The sequence below is a fragment of the Schistocerca nitens genome, chromosome 11 (genome assembly GCF_023898315.1).
Source record: "Schistocerca nitens isolate TAMUIC-IGC-003100 chromosome 11, iqSchNite1.1, whole genome shotgun sequence".
Lineage (NCBI taxonomy): Eukaryota > Metazoa > Arthropoda > Insecta > Orthoptera > Acrididae > Schistocerca > Schistocerca nitens.
The window spans coordinates 124131012-124147788 of record NC_064624.1 but is presented as its reverse complement, the minus strand read 5'-3'; the positions used below and the strand labels follow the sequence as shown (position 1 = coordinate 124147788).

General features: G+C 40.6%; 1 protein-coding gene across 1 annotated transcript in view; it reads left to right on the top strand.

The window, feature by feature from the left end:
• LOC126212957 (uncharacterized) overlaps positions 1-16777 on the top strand; it is a 386808-nt gene that overhangs the window by 317846 nt on the left and 52185 nt on the right. The window contains exon 9 of the mRNA XM_049940483.1: positions 9151-9188. Within this exon, the coding sequence (XP_049796440.1) occupies positions 9151-9188 (38 nt within the window). The remainder of the gene's footprint in view (positions 1-9150; positions 9189-16777) is intronic.

The window sequence follows — 16777 nt, the reverse complement described above, 5'->3', positions numbered from 1 at the left end:
TTGTTTCAGATTTGGAACATCTGCATCCTGATTATCATGTTGCTTGCCCTTTAGAAGATCTTTGAAGCCTGAGGAAATTATTGCTGAATGAATGTGTTGAGTTCTGCATTCGGGGCACAAAATGTGTGAGGTTTGAGCAGTTCTTTTCCCAGTTCTGAGAGGAATTCTCTTCTTGCATATCATCTAAAAATTTATAGTACAAGACATAAGTATTTGAGACATGCTGAATCAACTATATCAAAAAACGCAGCAAGGGCCCACCTTCTTGTTCCATGTTTCACTGAGTAATGTGTAGACCTTGTATCACCCATATCGACTCCTGGCTTTGTCGAATTGTGCATTATTATTTCAGGTTTTTTGTGTTCATGCTCACTTACATGAAATGAAATGTTTGTGGAGTAGACAACAAAATATATGAACACATAAGAAGATAAAACGGTATTCTGTGTACCTTAAAGTGGCCGATAAGTGAGATCTTTGTCTTGATGGCAACATTTCTTTTGGTATCTCTTGTCCTTTGGTCCGAAGAGTTCCTGTAAGTGTCAGTTTCTTAGCAAGAGGTTCCTGAAGTTAAAATCTTCTGGGTTATTAGGCCGCCTCATGTTTCTTCTAAAATGTTCGACGTTTCGACCCCTGTGCTGGGATCTTCCTCAGGATCTTTTGGTGTGCACTACTGCTAGAACACTGTCAGAGACGAGTGTCGCGTCCACTTATAAAATTCATATGGCTACCATTGGTGGGCACGTGAAGACAGAGTGTTGAGTACTGCTTGCTTCTGGGCTGGATGGTGGTGCGAAGTGGCATCTAAATACCTGTTTGTGGTAGTCATCTTTCTGTACACTCTGTGACCTAGAGTGTTATCAGATCTTCTGTATACCAACACATCAGCGACGACAACAACTTGGAATCAGAGTTGAATTTTTTAAAGGGGACATTGGAGGCAAATGGATATGATAGTTATTCAATCGACAGGGCTTTTAAGCGGAATATTTATACCACTAATAAGAATGACGAGGAACCGCCTTCTCACTCTGTCAGGTTACTGTTCGTTTCTGGGGTCACTTACCGCATAAGCAGAATTTTAAAGAAAAATGGTATTCAGACATCTTTCTTTAGTCAAAACAAAATAAAAGACTTTTTCCAACGGAAAATGGATGCACCTGATTACCTTCACAATGCAGGCGTCTATCAAGTGTCGTGAGGCTGCGGCAAAGTGTATATAGACGAAACGGGAAGAACTGTTAAAGAACGCATTAAGGAACACGAACGGCACATGTGGCTAAAACAAAGTGCAAAATCGGCAGTAGCAGAATATCACTAGAACTGTGGCTCTGACATCAATTTTAATAACATACATGTACTGGCTAAAGAAACCAAGAAAGGTCCGAAAAGCGGTTGAAATGTCTAAGAACGCATCTAATTTCAATAGAGGGGACGGCTATAGGCTTCCGGCATCGTGGCTCCCCGCCATCAAGGAAGTAAATACGCGGCCGCGGTGTGTGAGCGGCATAAACAACGCGCTGCAACTCATCTCGGCAGACAATAATATTTTGGGTAAACATTCCCCCCTCTCTTGCTCTGTCCATTTGGAATCTAGCCACTGATGACGACCGACCAATAGCTGTAGCAGGCATTTCAACCAATAACCTTTCTCCACCATAAGTGTGGAATAGTGCCTTTCTATCCAATGACGATGACCGCCAATGGTATCCACAGGAGATGAGCTACCAACGCCCCTTCTCCTGCATTAACCTATGACTATGGCCCACAAATGGTAGCCATTTGAATTTTAACCAATACTATCACTTCTCCAGTACGAACGCCAGAAAATTCCCCCTTTATAAGTGGACGCGACACTCGTCTCTGACAGTGTTCTAACAGTAGTGAACACCAAAAGATCCTGAGGAAGATCCCAGCAGAGGGGTCGAAACGTCGAACATTACAGAAGAAACATGACGCGGCCTAATATCCCAGAAGATTTTAACTTCAGTGACAACGGCCACGAAAGTCTGCAGACTTACATAAGAGGTTCCTGTTCCAAATCAAAATTTATGAAAAGATTTAGTGATAATGTTTGTAGCACTTACCCTCAGTTGATCAACTAAATCATTTACCTCTCATTTCCTTTGATTTATTTTCCTTCCTTCAGCAGATTTCCCCATATCTAGTTGTGAATTTATAAGATAACTGGTCTCTCAGTCTACAGTAGCCCACACTTTTATCCCATACGTTCCAAGTTTTGAAGAAATGTACACACAGAGTGGACACTGTCCCCTGAAAGTACACAGGTGCTCATCAGCTGTAATATAAGTCTACATCTACATCTGCGTGACTACTCTGCAATTCACATTTAAGTGCTTCACAGAGGGTTCGTCGAACCACAATCATACTATCTCTCTACCATTCCACTCCCGAACAGCGCGTGGGAAAAACGAACACCTAAACCTTTCTGTTCGAGCTCTGATTTCTCTTATTTTATTTTGATGATCATTCCTACCTATGTAGGTTGGGCTCAACAAGATATTTTCGCATTCGGAAGAGAAAGTTGGTGACTGAAATTTCGTAAATAGATCTCACCGCGACGAAAAAAGTCTTTGCTTTAATGACTTCCATCCCAATTCGCGTATCATATCTGCCACACTCTCTCCCCTATTACGCGATAATACAAAACGAGCTGCCCTTTTTTGCACCCTTTCGATGTCCTCCGTCATTCCCACCTGGTAAGGATCCCACACCGCGCAGCAATATTCTAACAGAGGACGAACGAGTGTAGTGTAAGCTGTCTCTTTAGTGGACTTGTTGCATCTTCTAAGTGTCCTGCCAATGAAACGCAACCTTTGGCTCGCCTTCCCCACAATATTATCTATGTGGTCTTTCCAACTGAAGTTGTTCGTAATTTTAACACCCAGGTACTTAGTTGAATTGACAGCCTTGAGAATTGTACTATTTATCGAGTAATCGAATTCCAACGGATTTCTTTTGGAACTCGTGTGGATCACCTCACACTTTTCGTTATTTAGCGTCAACTGCCACCTGCCACACCGTACAGCAATCTTTTCTAAATCGCTTTGCAACTGACACTGGTCTTCGGATGATCTTACTAGACGGTAAATTACAGCATACAGTCCTAGGGATATAAGGCAAAATGTGTGTGTCAATGAACATTTCAGACACAACCCATATGGGTTCAGCTTTTGATCCAGAAGCATCATTTCTTTCTTCTCTTCTAAGTTGATCATCGAACGGAGGCTCGTGTAAATATCAAGAAATCTTGAAAATTATTGTGGCTCGAAAAATGGGCAAACTGCACTAATCTGACCAAAATTCACTCAAAGATTTTCCCATGTGCCTTATGTTGACCAGCTATTGTTAGAAGACCAAAGAATTCCTGTAGTTCTGTAGAGTCAAGCTCAATCCGGTGCTGATGATATGGGTGCAGAATTTTACTATCTTCTGGTCGATTATTGGTATACGTTGCTATTACACTCAGCATCTGATTGGTGATAAAAAAGTCTGCCTGTAATTGCTGTCTGAGGTGACACGGAATATGTGCAGTTTCACATATTACATTCCTGGAAGCTTTCTTGCACACATCGGGTGATACTGTGTTGGCCATTTCTGGGTACATGAGTAGGCCCACAAGTTTCCTGAATACTATTATCATCTTCTTCACATCTGCATCAGCATTGGTCTCATCCCCATTTCCAGAAATTGATTCATTATCACTGTCAGTCTTGTGCATATCTGCTAAAATATGCTCAAACCCGTAGCTCCTTTCAGAGCGTATATCATCCATTGTGTATAAAATATAATACCACCTCTTACTTCAAAGAAATGCAATTCCTAACTGTGAATTTGTTCCAACGATGCATGTGTACGTATTTCTTACAAATTGGTTGCGGCAATAGAAATATATATGTTGGTTGAGAAGGTGCATTGTTCCAAGTTTTTATTTTCATAAGGAAGTTGAAATATAAGATTGAAAATCACATGTTGTATACATTAGGTATTTTCTGACACCCATTGCAAAATTTTTAAATTATTGTACTACAAACAATGATGTAACCATAAATATTTTGCCCAGACATAATAAAACCTCCATAAAAAGCATAGCTAGAGGATGAAAAGCCTACATCAGTAAGTAGTAGGGCACTGCAGTTTGTGGCCAGGAATTCACTGGGGTCAGCATCAGCACCTTATCTGTGGTGTCAATTAAGAATTGAGACAGCTGTGCACGTCATGTTTCACTGACAGCAGCATCAGCACTTACTTATCTCCAAGGCCATACTGTTAACCGCATGCCAAGGCCAAAGGAGGGGGTGGGGGGGGGGGGCGAAGGGACACCCTCACCTCCCTCCCTTACTCTGTGCTCCAACAGTTAGCATAAAGTGCCCTGCGAACGTGTGCTGTAGTTTGCAAAATACTTTCATATCTCCAAAGCCATACAAGTGCTTTGGTATCTTCTGGGAATCTAGGCATTGAGCATCTGCTCCCAGCACCCCATCACCCTTCGATATTCTGACAGTGTCACACAAGTATTGTTGCCCCAAACACCATGATGACGTAGAGGCAATATAGTGCTCAAAAGTACCTCTTATACAGTATAACCCTGCTTTTACGTTCCCAGAATTAACGTTTTCCTGACGTTTACAACATTTTTTATAAGTCCCTTCAAATTTCCTATGCCCACAATGTTATTTTGCATCAACATATTTACAATTTTCCCGCAATTTACACATTACGAAAAAATGTTTGTGGAGAGAAAATTATGCTGGCATAATGTTGGCCATTTAGTAGTGTTTACAAATGTCACGTGTTTAAGTTTCTTGTCATCATGGCACTCTACTCAGCAGATTTGAACCGGCAAACATGTAAAAGATGGAACAATTTGAGCCATATCTCCTGCTGCTGCCAAGCTCTGCTTGGTGTGGTGGCTGATGGTAGTAACTAGGTTCATTCGAATGAAGATGTCGTCACCAATCACAGCCATTTCCAAACTGTCTCTACTGCGCAAATGCAGTTTCGTGATCATTGTGATCATCGTGACCCCTTTGTCGAACCATATTTAGCGTGTTTCGGCGTATGGCCACTTGGAGCGCTAGTTGATACCATAATTCACTTTTCGTTGCTCAAATATTTTTAGTTTAGACTCTGCGCTGGTTATGAATTTTATTCATGTGGAGCAAAACGTGTTTCAAAAATATATTATCGTTGTCAAGTGCAGTATTTACCTATGTATTTTTTGTGATGTTACACACAAACAATGTGAGTGATAGTTTGTGTGTGTGTGTGTGTGTGTGTGTGTGTGTGTGTGTGTGTGTGTGAGAGAGAGAGAGAGAGAGAGAGAGAGAGAGAGAGAAAGAATAGAGGATAGAGTGATTTTATACATAACTGATGAGTCACAGTACCTGATAACCTCAAAAAGACAACTACAGTGCAAGAGAGACAGAATAACATGTATTCAAACACCATACAAAATACTAATTTACATATTTGCACATGATAATTAGCTAAAATTCTCGAAACATGTCGTGCTAAGCATGAAAAAATATGTAACTAGTGCAGTATTTTATTATTTAAATAATGAATGATGGCTGCAGGCTTTCAAAAACATCAATTGTGGCATATGAAATTGAGTGAAATGTTCCTCCTTCCCAGACAGTTACCAGTTACAGCAACATCAGCATACATAAAGTGCAAGGGGTTATCCTGTACATAACTTTTAAAGCATAAAACATTATTTGCCACATTTTACATTTTCTCGCATTTTACACAATTTTTTTGAAGTCCCTTGAAAAGTGCAAAAGCGGGGTTTCACTGTATTTATCAACTGTTTGAGGCCTCTGCCCTGTAGGGAGTAGCAGAATATGAGACTTTGTCAGTACAGAAAAATGATAGTGAAACGTAATCTGCGAAAAAGAAAAAAAAAGGTCACAACATGGACAAAAGTGAGTGTTTAGTGATTGTGATGGAACGTCATTGTATAGGATTATAATGAAGAATAGGAGGCTGACAGATGGAAATGTCACTGCAAAACTGAAAGCCACACTTGCGAAACCTGTCAGGACAAAAAATAAATAAATAAATAAAAGGAGCTCCAGAAGCAGCAACAATGTATTGGCTGGCTCTTGTAGGAATGTACACTCTCGCTAATTTAACAAGAAATGACACAGTGAGATCAGAGAGATTGTAGTACAGCATCTGCCACTGGTGCAGGTTGGCAAGGCACGTTGTAGACAACTACAGGGTGTTGCAAGAGGAATGAGCAGTATTAAGGGATACAATGGGAACAATCATTCAAAGCAAAAAAACAAAATCTAGTGAACATGGGCTCTAAAACGCACACCTTAAGAGCGACTCAAAAACTCACAAAATTAGGTCAACATCTCTCTTAAGTTAACAACACAGATGATGTGGTCAGTGTCTTAAAATCAAACATGCAGATGGATTTACTGTCTGCATTCTGCAAGCTGAATTTCACAAACATGAGTCTCGTGAACATACCGTATTTACTCGAATTTAAGCCGCACCTGAAAAATGAGACTCGAAATTAAGGAAAAAAAAATTTCCCGAATCTAAGCCGCACCTGAAATTTGAGACTCGAAATTCAAGGGGAGAGAAGTTTTAGGCCGCACCTCCAAAGCGAAACAAAGTTGGTCCATTGTAATATGAGACACAATATAGGTCGAATGAATGATGATACAGCTACAGTAGTTTGGTTCGAGCCGTAAGCTTAGCAGTTAAGCTTTACCAGGTAACCATTGCTGTGCGTCAGGCGCTCCGTCCGTATTTATACGGGTACCCTTCATTTTTCACGTGCTTCATCTGGTTTGAACTGATTGCTTATTTTTCTTTGATCTGATAAGTGCTGTTCTCTTTGTTATAGGTGTTTACGTCACTCTGAGCTGAAAATGCATTACTGTACTGTGTCATGCATTGTTTGTCGCTTTCTTATAATGAATGTTTACGACCTGTCGCCGCTCGCGGCATGGTTTACTTTTGTGCGTGCTACCGCCGCTTACAATAAAAAAAAAAAGAGAGGAATTGTCTCAGTAGCGAAACAATGGCAAGAGACTGCTATTTGTTGTTGTTTACACTGCTGCTTTCTTTGTTAATGATCAACAAGAACCAAGTAATAAACTGTGTGTGATAGAATATGTTCTGAACGAGAGTTTAGCGAAAATTTTTCTCCGTTTGAAAATCTTTGCAGACGCCTCTTTAGTACTACTTTCTGCACAGAAATTAGTCATCTTAGATTCAAAAATCTAGTCAATTACCGTGCTTCATTTCTGACTGTATCCCTATTAGGCATAAGAATAATGCGAATATAAACATGATATGATATGTGTATACTTCCGCGTTTGCTGTTGTCTCACTCTAGTTTTGTAGTTTATTAGCCAGACAGGATTTAAATGAGATAGCAGCAAACACGAAAGAATACATGGCAAAATGTTTATATTCGTATTATTCTTAGGGTGAAGACAGTACTGCATGTGGTTCCCCAAAATTCCCATTAGCAACCATCTCTTCTCACAGGTAGGAAAAAATTCAGAACGTAGAATTGACCATACTGACGAACATCACAAACAGTCTTGCCAGTCGGACTTTCGTAGTACATTGAAAAGCTGCTACATTCGAAGATGAACAATACGGAATTTGTATTTACTTCGTTGGATAATGTGTTGTGAGCTTCGTTGTGAGCTGAAACCAAGAGACGTTGAACGGCGTTTGTGTGTTTGTGAACAGTTGCTTCAGAGGCAAAAACAGAAGGGATTTCTGCATCGCATTGTGACCGGGCACGAAACATGGGTTCTTTACGATAACTCTAAATGCAAAAAATCATGGGGAGGTCGTGGCCATGCTTCCTCGTCGACAGCCAAACCGAATTTTCATGGCTCCGAGATCATGTTCTGCATTTGGTGGGACCAGCTCGGCGTCATGTACTATGAGGTGTTCGAACCGAGTGAAACAATCACAGGTGCTCATTATTGAATGCAATTAATGTGTCTGAGCAGAGCATAAAAAGACAAACAGCCACAATACAGGAGATTCAGTCGTGGCAACACAGTCAATAGGTGCAGATCCCTTGGATGCAGCTGAAGTGATTATAGCCAGAAGATACAAGAGAACAGAAACAGACTTTTACTTTACCTGAACCTTATATAGTTCCTAGAATGACCAAAGTCCAAGTTTTCAGCTAAAATTGCAGCAGAAGTGCTGAGCCAATTGATGCAATCTTGTTCGCTGACAGCACAATTTGATGAAAGTGTGTAACAAGTCTGTGAAAAACATTAAGGACGATGCTACGATTTTGATGTTGGCGAGGTTGTTCACAGCAAGTGACAGCACTCAGTGGTGTGCCTATCCACTATTTTTCTAGTGGAGCATGAATACCCGTGGGACATTTCATTGAACTTTACAATTACTCCCCCCTCCCCCTCCCACCGCCACCCCAGAGGATGGAGTACCACTATATAGATCTGAATGTACAATGCCCTGTAGGATGTATGTGGTGTTAACATTCTTCTTTTTGGTTTTCATACTTTTAAATTTGCGGTCTGTTTCCATAACATAAACATATGCTTTACATTTGAGTAATTCTCATGATCTGGGTTGGAGATGGTACTCTTTGTTTTATGTGCCTTAAATTGTTCAGTCATGGGCTGCCTGCTATAACTAAACTGAATGAGCAAGATTACATTATTGTTTATACACAATGCATCTGTTTTCAAATCCTGAACTGTAGATGTGTCATGGGCAGTGCTGTTCCAGCTACATTATGGGAGAGAATCAATTTTTATTAGTGTTCACAATCGTCTGTCCTGTGAGAAAAAATATAAATTATTCTGTGCAACATAATTCTGATTTCTTAACCAAACATGTTCATGACTGTAAAGTTTCTAGCAAAAGTTTCATGTACCTGGGGGACATGGTGACATGTAAGAGACTGATGCTGTAGGTGCCTACACTGTTGAGAGTAATAACCTGGATCTGCCAAGTAATTTCTGCTGACGGAGACTAAATTTTTATTACTTTTTCTGTATATTGTCGATAACCAGTCCTGTTGAATAATCAAATTTCTGTGATAGTTTATTATTGTGTGTATCACAACTTCTTGAATTTATATAGTACAACCATTACTTGTTACAGGACATGGTCTCAACAGAATATGCATCAAATACTACATGGTAAGTTTCACTGTTTATCTATTTATTTATACTTTTAAATGATTAGTGGAAAATCTCATATAAAGATGTGAAACAAATACTAACAAAGAGATAGAGGGGCTGGCCAGTACTTACCTCAGCTCAGTACAGCCGATAGATACACAAAAAACAGAACCGAAAATTTACGTTCCTAGCTTTCGGAACAAATGTTCCTTCATCGGGGAGGAGAGAGGGGAAAGAAAGGGAAGAAGGGAAAGGAGATTCAGTTACTCACAACCCAGGTTATGAAGCAATGGAACATTTGTTCCGAAAGCTAGGAACGTAAATTTTCGGTTCTGTTTTATGTGTATCTATCGGCTGTATTTATACTTTTATTGTTTTGTACGAGGTTAAGGATCTCGGGCCATCTATTAAAAGTACCGAGGCATCCTCTTTGGAGGATTTGTTTACAGTAACATTCCATTATACAATGTCAAGATACTCTGCAACCTGCTAGTCACAGAAGATGACGGTTGATGGATTGAACATGAGATAGACGGCACTCATGCCCCTTGTGGGTGCCCCTTCGTGGGTGTTCTTCCGCCATAGAAAACCTTCCCATACACCTCCATGCGATACGTGCGACTGTTTTATCGGAAGATAATTTAAATCACAAATTTCTTCCATGTGATTGGTTTCACAATCAGCAAGTCATTTTAGGTGAGAGAGTAAGCCAGTGGTAAGCCAATGGAAAACAAATGTCTCCCCACCCCCCAGTATCATGTCTCCACATGCAGAAAATACTACAACTTATTCAATCTTCATGGACTTTTTGAGAGACTGTAACCATCCGATATAACTGAATGTATTACAACAAAGAGCTACTGTACCATGTGCTATGTACATCTATGAACAATTATTTTTAAATCAGATGCACCACTTCAGTAATATGCTGCCAAGACATGGTAAGCACACCAAGTGTCAGTATATAAGAATAAACACTAGCAATAATATGTACAGGATAAATTGCTACTCACCACATAGAGGAGTTGAGTTGCAGGCAATGTGAAGAAGACTGCTAAAATATTAAGCTTTTGGACAAAGTCCTTTTGAAGTAGAAGACACACGCACAACTCGTACACACTCTGGGTGCTGGAGCCTGCCTGTGGTTGATGTGAGCAGCAAGCTGCGGGGGGTGGATAATGAGGATAAGGAGGTGGTATGGGGCTAGAGGAATTCTTTCTAAGCACTTGGAATCCTCAGTGTTGCACCTGGTTCAGATTCATTGATGACATCTTCATGATCTGGATCAAGGATGAGGACACCCTATCCCCATGCCCCCATAACCCCAACCCCTTCTCCCCCAATCGCTTCACCTGCTCCTCCTCAACCCAACAAACCACCTTCTTCTGTGTTGACCTTCTAACATTACTCCAACAGCAGTTCTGGCTAAAATACTTCTCATTACGAGAGATTCATCGTAATATGAGAGTGGTGTAGTTTTTGCAGTGAATACTTAGCTTGGAACTGTTGAATCTCCTCCACCAATAAAGTCCATTAGGGGATATATATTGCAGATTTGCATGGATTTCAGACATGATGCAAACTTGGATGTTAAAATAATATTTTCCAACATACTGATGAATCCGTTGAACATCAAATGTATTTTCCATAAGTATTAAAAAAGATATTCACACAGCAACTGTTAAAGACTTTGGTAATTACATTGACCAAACTACGACTGATGTAAAGTGCTTTGCCCCGTTCAATATATACCCATTCTTAACAATATATGTTCTTTGGACTATTGTCAAGAACAATTACATTTACTGATTTATAATGAAAAGTTAATGATTTACAACAAACTGTTAGTACAGTTTCAAAAACAATAAATGATGATTCATTCTGAATACATCTCTAATTTTTTTTTCTTTTGTCTGGAAATTTGGTTATGAAGTTACAATAACAATACCTATCATAAAATCATTAATTACATCCTGATTTCACATTGGATTTTATTCCTTACATTAATTGAGGTACAGTACAAAGTGCCAAAACGGAATTTCAGGGTAAAGTTTTGTATGATAATTTTGTAGTATTAAACTGACTGAAAGTCCCTCTTATTTACATCAGAATCATTTATGGAAAAGTTAATTACCAGTGATCTGATTGGTTTTTCATTATTGACATGATACATAAAGTGCACAAGTCACATTAAGTACACCAGATGACTGATAAATGTTCCAAAAGTTTTTTTTAAAAAGTTGAAATTTATGAATTTTACTAATTAATTATTTGGTTAATAAAAATGTAGATATTTCCTAGCACTTCTATTGGTATGTAGTAAGCAATCATGAGAATGAAATAATAAATTTTTCTGAAACGTATGATAGGATGTTAATTTGCATCATCAGGTTTTCTAACTAAAAGTAACTTTCCTTTAGTTACAGTTAAATGACCTGAAATAATGTTAATGATGTTGATTCAGTATATAAGTGCACCATACAGTTTAATTTTCTGGTAGAAATTAAGAAAAACCATGCTTTCTAACTTTCATCCATTACATATTGTAGACTGGATAATATACAATCTGCTAAACTTTTAGTGGTATCAAAGCATTTATTAACCACCCTATAACTAATCCTATTACAAGCACAACCCCAAAAATAACCATATCAATACCTCCATTCTTATCAAACCTGCCAACCACCAGCAATACTTCCACTTCGACAGCTGCTACCTGTTCCGTACAAAGAAGTGGCTTCTGTACAGCCTAGCTACATCCCGTGGCTGTCACACCTGTAGCAATGAATGGACCCTTTTGAAATATACCAATGGTCTTACTGTGAGGCCTTCACAGACTGTCATTATCCTCCCAACATTGCACGGAAACAGATCTCCTGTTCCGTATCTCTCCAGTCACTCACCATCTCCTGCAGTCCCACTGTCTGGGTACAGAGGAGCATTCCCCTCGTGACTCAGTACTACCCAGGACTGGAGAAACTGAATTGCATTCTCCGCCAGGTTTTCAACTACCTCTCACCGTGCCCTGAAATCGGGAATGTCCTCTACACTATCCGTCCCACCCCTCTCACAGTGGTGTTCCACTACCGCTGAACATACACTATACCCTTGTCCTTGCCTACACAGTGCCTACTCCTGACCCTCTTGTGCTCCAGTCCAATCACAAGCATAACCTAGCCCATCAGAGACAGGGCTATGTGTGAAACCGGTCGTTTGATCTACAAGCTAAGCTGAAACCACAGCATTACATTCTATATGGGCATGACCCATGACACCCCCCCCCCCCCCCATGAACGATGGACCTTGCCATTGGTGGAGAGGCTTGCATGCCTCAGCGATACAGATGGCCGTACCGTAGATGCAACCACAACGGAGGGGTATCTGTTGAGAGGCCAGACAAACGTGTGGTTCCTGAAGAGGGGCAGCAGCCCTTTCAGTTGTTGCAGGGGCAACAGTCTCGATGATTGACTGATCTGGCCTTGTAACACTAACCAAAACGGCCTTGCTGTGCTGGTACTGCGAACGGCTGAAAGAAAGGGGAAACTACAGCCGTAATTTTTCCCGAGGGCATGCAGCTTTACTGTATGGTTAAATGATGATGGCAACCTCTTGGGTAAAATATTCCAGAGCTAAAATAGTCCCCCATTCGGATCTCCGGGCGGGGACTACTCGAGAGGACGTCGTTATCAGGAAAAAGGAAACTGGCATTCTACGGATCGGAGTGTGGAATGTCAGATCCCTTAATCAGGCAGGTAGGTTAGAAAATTTAAAAAGGGAAATGGATAGGTTAAAGTTAGATATAGTGGGAATTAGTGAAGTTTGGTGGCAGGAGGAACAAGACTTTTGGTCAGGTGAATACAGGGTTATAAATACAAAATCAAATAGGGGTAATGCAGGAGTAGGTTTAATAATGAATAAAGAAATAGGAGTGCGGGTAAGCTACTGCAAACAGCATAGTGAATGCATTATTGTGGCCAAGATAGACACGAAGCCCATGCCTACTACATTAGTACAAGTTTATATGCCAACTAGCTCTACAGATGAAGAAGAAATTGATGAAATGTATGAGGAGATAAAAGAAATTATTCTGGTAGTGAAGGGAGACGAAAATTTAATTGTCATGGGTGCCTGGAATTCGAGAGTAAGAAAAGGGAGAAAAGGAAACATAGTAGGTGGATATGGATTGGGCCTAAGAAATGAAAGAGGAAGCCGCCTGGTAGAGTTTTGCACAGAGCATAACTGAATCATAGCTAACACTTGCTTCAAGAATCATGAAAGAAGGTTGTATACATGGAAGAGCCCTGGAGATACTAGAAGGTATCAGATAGATTATATAATGGTAAGACAGAGATTTCGGAACCAGGTTTTAAATTGTAAGACATTTCCAGGGGCAGATGTGGACTCTCAGCACAATCTATTGGTTATGAACTGTAGATTAAAACTGAAGAAATTTCAAAAAGGTGGGAATTTAAGGAGATGGGACCTGGATAAACTGACTAAACCAGAGGTTGTACAGAGTTTCAGGGAGAGCATAATGGAACAACTGACAGGAATGGGGGAAAGAACTACAGTAGAAGAAGAATGAGCTCTGAGGGATGAAGTAGTGAAGGCAGCAGAGGATCAAGTAGGTAAAAAGACGAGGGCTGGTAGAAATCCGTTGGTAACAGAAGAAATATTGAATTTAATTGATGAAAGGAGAAAATATAAAAATGAAGTAAATGAAGCAGGCAAAAAGGAATACAAACGTCTCAAATGAGTTCGACAGGAAGTGCAAAATCGCTAAGCAGGGATGGTTAGAGGACAAATGTCGGGATGTAGAGGCTTATCTCACCAGGGGTAAGATAGATACTGCCTACAGGAAAATTAAAGAGACCTTTGGAGAAAAGAGAACAACTTTTATGAATGTCAAGAGCTGAGATGGAAACCCAGTTCTAAGCAAAGAAGGGAAAGCAGAAAGGTGGAAGGAGTATATAGAGGGTCTATACAAGGGTGATGTACTTGAGGACAATATTCTGGAAATGGAAGAGGTTGTAGATGAAGATGAAATGGGAGATACGATACTGTGTGAAGAGTTTGACAGAGTACTGAAAGACCTGAGTCGAAACAAGGCCCCGGGAGTAGACAACATTCCATTAGAACTACTGATGGCCTTGGGAGAACCAGTCATGACAAAACTCTACCATCTGGTGAGCAAGATGTATGAGACAGGCGAAACACCCTCAGACTTCAAGAATAATGTAATAATTCCAATCCCAAAGAAAGCAGGTGTTGACAGATGTGAAAATTACTGAACTTTCAGTTTAATAAGTCACAGCTGCAAAATACTAACACGAATTCTTTACAGATGAATGGAAAAACTGGTAGAAGCCGACCTCGGGAAAGATCAATTTGGATTCCGTAGAAATATTGGAACACGTGAGGCAATACTGATCCTACGACTTACCTTAGAAGAAAGGCAAACCTACGTTTCTAGCATTTGTACAACTTAGAGAAAGCTTTTGACAATGTTAACTGGAATACTCTCTTTCAAATTCTGAAGGTAGCAGGGGTAAAATACAGGGAGCGAAAGGCTATTTACAATTTGTACAGAAAACAGATGGCAGTTATAAGAGTCGAGGGACATGAAAGGGAAGCAGCGGTTGGGAAGGGAGTGAGACAGGGTTGTAGCCTCTCCTCGATGTTATTCAATCTGTATATTGAGTGAGCAGTAAAGGAAACAAAAGGAAAAATTCAGAGTATATATTAAAATCCATGGATAAGAAATAAAAACTTTGAGGTTCGCCGATGACATTGTAATTCTGTCAGAGACAGCAAAGGACTTGGAAGAGCAGTTGAACGGAATGGATAGTGTCTTGAAAGGAGGATATAAGATGAACATCAACAAAAGCAAAACGAGGATAATGGAATGTAGTCGAATTAAGTCGGGTGATGCTAAGGGAATTAGATTAGGAAATGAAACACTTAAAGTAGTAGATGAGTTTTGCTATTTGGGGAGCTAAATAACTGACGATGGTTGAAGTAGGGAGGATATAAAATGTAGACTGGCAATGGCAAGGAAAGCGTTTCTGAAGAAGAGAAATTTGTTAACATCGAGTATAGATTTAAATGTCAGGAAGTCGTTTCTGAAAGTATTTGTATGGAGTGTAGCCATGTATGGAAGGGAAACATGGACAATAAATAGTTTGGACAAGAAAAGAATAGAAGCTTTCGAAATGTGTTGCTACAGAAGAATGCTGAAGATTAGATGGGTAGATCACATAACTAATGAAATAGAATAGAATTGAGGAGAAGAGGAGTTTTGTGGCACAACTTGACAAAAAGAAGGGACCGGTTAGTAGGACATGTTCTGAGGATCACAAATTTAGCATTGGAGGGCAGCGTGGAGGGTAAAAATTGTAGAGGGAGACCAAGAGATGAATACACTAAGCAGATTCAGGACGTAGGTTGCAGTAAGTGCTGGGAGATGAAGCAGCTTGCACAGGATGGATAGAGTAGCATGGAGAGCTGCATCAAACCAGTCTCAGGACTGAAGACCACAACAACAACAACAACAACAACAACAACATAGGCATGACAGCCGACAAGCTGTCTGTCTGCACAAATGGCCACCGTCAAACTGTGCTTGAGGAACAGCTGGACCACTCGGTTTCTGAGCACGCTGCCCAACACGAGGTTCTTCGTTTTAATGACTGCATTCAGCCTGTGCTGTCTGGATCCTTCCTGTCAACACCAGCTTTTCTTAACTGCGCACATGGGAACTCCCTCTGTAATATATCCTACATTCACCCTTCATTAGCCATTGTCCTTCACCCACGTGTCTCTTTCCATGTTCACATTCTAGCACTACAGAGCCCTCTATTCCACCAATGCACCCACACTCTTCTTACTTCTCTCATTTTCTGTTCCTCTGCCCACCCTCCATCTAACTTCCGAACTCCATCTGGGTGCTCTACCTCTCCCCACCTTGTCTCTGAAAGCACCCTCAAGCAGCACTATGCTGTCCCCCACCCATACACTGCTATCGCTTCCCTCCCTCCCCACCCCCATCTCCTTGCCACCACCCGCCCTCCCTCCTCCCCCCTCCCCCCATCGCCATTTAGACGCTGTAGCTCACAGTCTGGCCTTGGCAGCCAGAGACTGTGGTCACGTGGTCGCGCACACGTGTGTGTGTGTGTGTGTGTGTGTGTGTGTGTGTGTGTGTGTGTGTGTAATTTGGATGAAGGCCTTACTTGCCTAGCAGTCATCTTGCCATGCTTATCTGTGAATAAACATCTTGGTTATATGGTGAGTGACCATCTATCCTTCTCATAATATTGTCATTATTCCATTCTGGATTTTCCATTGTTTAAAAGACAGAGAGACAGACAGGTGTGGTTCCTATGCCATACGCTGTGCATGTGGTGTGCAAGCTATGGGGACTGGCATCAATCCAGGGGCCAATAACAGTGAACGTAATTAGTCAAGTGATTTTTGAAGCAGAAGTTGAAAAACAGTGTCTTCAGTGATATGGGTATGACAAAGGCACAATTGAAAAGTACCGGTTCTCTTGTGGCGTTCAGAGCAAGTGACAGTGAACAATTACATGAAGTTGTGTTTGATGATGTGTG